Source organism: Brachycentrus maculatus, unplaced genomic scaffold, assembly GCF_059751285.1.
Source record: "Brachycentrus maculatus isolate JH-2025_06_01 unplaced genomic scaffold, ASM5975128v1 h1tg001452l, whole genome shotgun sequence".
NCBI classification, from domain to species: domain Eukaryota; kingdom Metazoa; phylum Arthropoda; class Insecta; order Trichoptera; family Brachycentridae; genus Brachycentrus; species Brachycentrus maculatus.
In genome coordinates this window covers 19794-25069 of record NW_028282095.1, presented here as the reverse complement: position 1 = coordinate 25069, position 5276 = coordinate 19794, and the positions used below count along the sequence as shown (strand labels likewise).

The window sequence follows — 5276 nt, the reverse complement described above, 5'->3', positions numbered from 1 at the left end:
CAATAATTTAGTTTGGCTATAGTCTGTATACGTATAAGGGTATGGACTATTGACTTGATAGCTGTCGTAAGTTGCATTATTATATTACATTATAATATCGAGTCCTTGAATTGAATGTCCTAATTTTTTTTAACGTTTTCTGTAGAAAACATCCTTATCATGGTCATCCTGATTATCCAACGTTTTAACCTTCTACCTTAATAGTTTTTATATACAGTATATCTCTTATTATAGTTTCTTATTAACTATTTCTTATCAAAATTATGGTTCATTTTAAGGTATGTACTTCAAACACATATTTTGATGTATTTTCTGATAAATTGATATATACCAAACGAAAACATTTTTTCGAATCGATAATAATGAATAAACAAAAAATAGCCAACCTTGTCCAGTCGTTAAAAATGTTTTATGCAGATTTTCTCAAATTACGGGTGAAATAAAAAAATATTTGTTTGTGGTACATGTACTTTATTTTTTAAAAAAAAATACAACAACCAAAAAATAAACGCATGGAGCCTACATTCCTACATTTCACTGCACATTGCAGTGAAGTCATTTAACTTTACTTCAATGTGCAGTATATTAATAATAAAAAATAATGAAAATTAAAAATAAATATTAAAAAATATAAATGGCATGTAAAACATGAATTTTAAGAAGTTAAAGTAACGCTCAACTAAAACATAACAATACCGTTTAATTAGTAGGTATGTACGAATATCTAGCAAAATTATTATTACATCCACAAAATTAAAAGAAAGAAAAGGAAATCATAATTGTTTAATCATATAAACATAATTAATCATAATAAACATAAGGTGTAATCACCTTCTGTATTATAGTGATAATTTTTTATTCATCGTGTGTTGAAAAAACAGTGTTTTTGAAATGAGCAAGTATGATTAATGAAATAGAATATTTCAAAAAAAAAAATTTGAAGAGAAGGCTGGAAATAACAATTATAAAATTAAAGTATTCCAAGATGGATTTTTTCTAAACATATGGGTACTGTTATGAAGGTGATATTTCGATTACTCACATACGAGTACATGTATTTAATATTATATCTTTAGACACACATACACAGTGTTTTGTAAGATATCGTTAACGACACATATATTACTTTTTTTTAAATATTGGGACATACTTAATCTAGGTATAAAACTTTTATAATAATAATAATAAATGTATTATTTACCGTTTAACCTTAAATTTTAATGTTGTTCACATTAAATTTTACACAAATATTTTTGCTGTAACAATTTTAAGCATTTATTTTTTTTTTAATATCACGATATGTTACAAAATACATAAACGAGCAACTGTGAAAAGGATAATGATATATCATTATAAATTACGAAATGTGATAGTTTAACTATTTGATTTAGCCAATATTATTTAATGTCTTTAAATATATTATTTCCAATTTGTGTGGCCATACTTATGTTTAATGAAGAAAATAATTAAAGTATCTTAATTTAAAAATCTTATAATTAAATTCATTATTTTAAGACTCTTATATTAAATGGCACACATACTTATAGAAATAGCTGTTAGATTCTAGTTTCTAATAAACACTTAAAGTAATAAATATATTTTTCTATTAAATTAATAAGTAATATCATTTTTCAAATGACGAAGACATTTAAATTTATCTCTACTTTATTCTCTTGGTAAATTTTACACATGAAAATAAATAGTTTAAAAACATCAAAATAAAATATACTTAGTGTTTCTCTGAAGAAGTATAATAATTGAAATTTTACATGTTTATTGGTCCCATCGCAGTTTTTATTCCTTCTCAAGTTCAAAATGATTATCCGGACCAAAATAATATTTGTGACAAGAAATAGTTTTTATTTCATTTTAATTTTAAAAAAATAATATAATATAACGAAGTCTAAGATTTTGGGAAAAATACTTTCTACTTTAGCCATACTATTTTGAATAGCATATATATTTAAAATCTGTATTCTATTTTAAACTAGATTCAAACATACGTGTATATAGAAATAAAATAAAAAAATGTGAATAATAGTTTTACAATGTTATATATTAAATTTAATATACAGTTAAATATTCACTTGAAATGTGTATGTTTTATACACATAATTATAATGCGTAGGCGAAACTGTTGTCATAAAATGATACATACAAATACACACACGTCTATTTCAATGGAATATGATTTATGGTTTAATCGAATAGGTACGTTTCATTATGTCCACCGTATTATCGTATAATATTAGAGTGTACAAACTTCAAATAAAGATAAAGTTTGAAACCAAGTCATATCCAGTAATTTATTAGAATAAACATCCATTAAGATGTCTATCATTAATATATGTATTCATGTGTATATCACACGCTTCAATCGTAAAAGGAATTACTTCTGTAAAATGTTCTATTTTACTCCAGCTACTCTGCCGTTCTGCCGCTTCCCGCATATGTCGTAGCCGTGGCCTTACTGTACCATATACACTGAGAGGATTACAAATGAAAAATGAGTTGCCGATATAGAATAGGACATGTTTTTGTTTTTAAAAAAAACTTAGACAATGTTAAAGGGTTAACCGTTAATATTATTTTTAATTTTAGTGTGTCTACATAACCTACAAGGTAAGTCTTAAACAATTTGATATAAATGGAACTATGTTCCATCTTCTATTGCTGTCCCCGATGTCCTAACCATTGGCGTTAGCTTCAGCTTGTATTACCCTTAAATATTTCTATGATATTGTTTACAACTGCAGCTTCTCGATCACTCCAAAGTACACAATTGTAATATTACATTTATTGTTAATTAATTGGAAGACACGCAGTAACATCATCTATCATGAAGTAAAACGAGCCGGTAGTCCCAGTTGGCACCTGACTGATATTGACGCTACTGCACATGTCCCGATTGTGGTATTTGCGGTAATATTTCGAATCGACCATAAGCGAGGTTAACCGCGTTTATATCGAGCCGTAACACGTATCGCTATACATACAAAGACTGATATATTATTTTATTGAATTCAGATGATATAAATAGTTTAAAATTGCGGCTTTATTTATATAAGAGTTAAGTCGAGAATGCTATTTTTAAACAAGTCAGTCAAATACTTTATAATGTTACGCATATGTACAATTTATATTCAAAATATAACTTTATATGTATGTTATTTACTCCAAATTGTTTTGATTAACTTAAATTTCTTTGGGAAAACTTCACATGGCGGTCTCTAGTGTCCTCCTGTGGAATGTTGTCAGCTAGCTGCTGTGCGGAATCTCATGTTATTGGGGGCTGATGGTGGACACCACAAGGCTGTCGCTGGGGCCCAGAGTGAACGGCTTCTCAGAGATGTCAGCAACAGGGAACTTGAAGTTCAAGTCGTCATTTTCGCCAAAAATAACGAGTTGATTGTCGAAAATTTTCTCACTTTGAGGTCCTCTTTTATCTTCATTGGTATAGTATTGTGCCGTGCGACGCTTAGAGTAACATATTCCCGCGGTAAGTGCAGCCAGGACGACGAACAGGAGCAGTAACAGGGACGCTATGATGCTGAGGCGTCCTTCTTCCGCCAGGATGCCCGCTTCCCCCATGAACCTCGCTCCGCTATCCCCGCACCACTCGAGCTCACTCTGAGAAAGCCACCCCAGTCGGTATCCCGAAAGCCCCTTTGGAGAAACGCAGATCAGCTCTTTAAGAGAGGCGTTCAAGTAACTGACCTTCATGTGCGCTAGCATCGGACCGATGTGACAAACGTCACATATCCACGGGTTATAGTCTAACCATAGTTTGGGAATGTCCGCGAATCTGGAAAGCGCGTTTTCATCTAAACCGTTCAACCGGTTCTCGGTTACGTCGAGTTCCAACAAGTAAGGTACCGGGGCTAGTACTTGTGTTGGAAAAATGGAAAAGTGATTTCCAGATAAGTTCAATGATTTCAGTTGTTGGTTGTTGGTAAAGAGTCCCAAGGGTAATTCCGTCAGCCCCAAATGTGCGAGTCCGAGATTACGTATGTTTACTAAAAGTTGGAGAATTATGGTTATATCTTGAATTCCGATATGATTTCCGCTTATGTCCAAGGTCCAAAGGGTTTCTGAAATCGGTTGAATGGATTGTACGTCCAATCTGTCGAGTTTGTTGTAACTTATATCCAAACTATTCAGTTTAGACAAATTAAAAAAAGCCGTCGGGGTGACCATCGCCAAGCGATTTCGAGCTAGAGATAGGCTATTCAAAAAATTGTTTTTTTCAAATGTCTTTTCAAGAACTACCGGCAACTGATTACCGTCATACTTCAGCACTTGAAGTTTCTTTAGATCATCAAATTCGTCAGCCATTACATATTTGAAATGATTTTCTCCAAGATCCAAATGCTGCAACCCGGCGAGAAGATGATACAGTTGAGTGTTAATTAATTTTAGCTTACACCTGCGACATTTCAAAACCTTTAATTCTTGAATATCTTTGAATACCTCGGGAGGTAATTCAACCAGCGGATTATCGCTCAAGTCCAAATTGTTCAGCTTTCCCAGCTTTCGAAATAGTCTCGGAGCCAATATCGATATACGGTTGTAAGATAGAGATAAGATTCGAAGTTCCATAAGGTAATGGAAAGTTTCGCTAGGCATCTCATCAATTCTGTTATTGTCAAGGTATAGCTCCACCAGGTTGATAAGTCCACGAAAGTTATGATCGACAATCGCCGAGATGTTATTGTAGGTGAGGTTGAGCAATCTGAGGTTTTTGAGGCCCCAAAAGGAACTCTGGCCAATGGATGGAACGTTTGACTGGACAATGTGTATCTCCTCCAAGTTGGTGAATCTCTTGGATGGTTGAGTGAAGATGGGCCCAATGGTCAGGTAGTTGACGTAGTCCTCGTTGGGGGCCGAGATGACAATGACCTCAGAGGTGACCTCCATCTGGTCGACGGGGATGGAGACCATGTCTCCCTGTGCGCACGTCACGCTGCTGCGCCCCCTGATGTCCAGCGCGCACGTGCACACCTCGGGGCACGACGACGCTCCCAGGTGCCAACATGCGGCGAGCAACACCGCTACCATCCACAGGTGATCCATTCTGAAACGATAAGCGAAAATCGCAATTAGCAACTGATAAATACTTTGTCAACTGATAAATGTTTTGTCATCATTTTATTGTGTATTATTTGAGAATTGTCAGTTAAAAGGTAAGTTCCGTCGTATAGGCTACATTTACAAGAGTTTACATTTACAATTTGCACCGATACGACATACGACATCGGACTACATGAGGACTAGTA

General features: G+C 33.6%; 1 protein-coding gene across 1 annotated transcript; it reads right to left on the bottom strand.

The window, feature by feature from the left end:
• Positions 1–497: 497 nt before the first annotated feature.
• Positions 498–5074, bottom strand: LOC148298984 (uncharacterized). Its single transcript, XM_088276477.1, has one exon. The coding sequence runs from the start codon at positions 5071–5073 to the stop codon at positions 3283–3285; it is 1791 nt and encodes a 596-aa protein (XP_088132603.1). The 5' UTR covers position 5074; the 3' UTR covers positions 498–3282.
• Between the last annotated feature and the right edge of the window lie 202 nt (positions 5075–5276).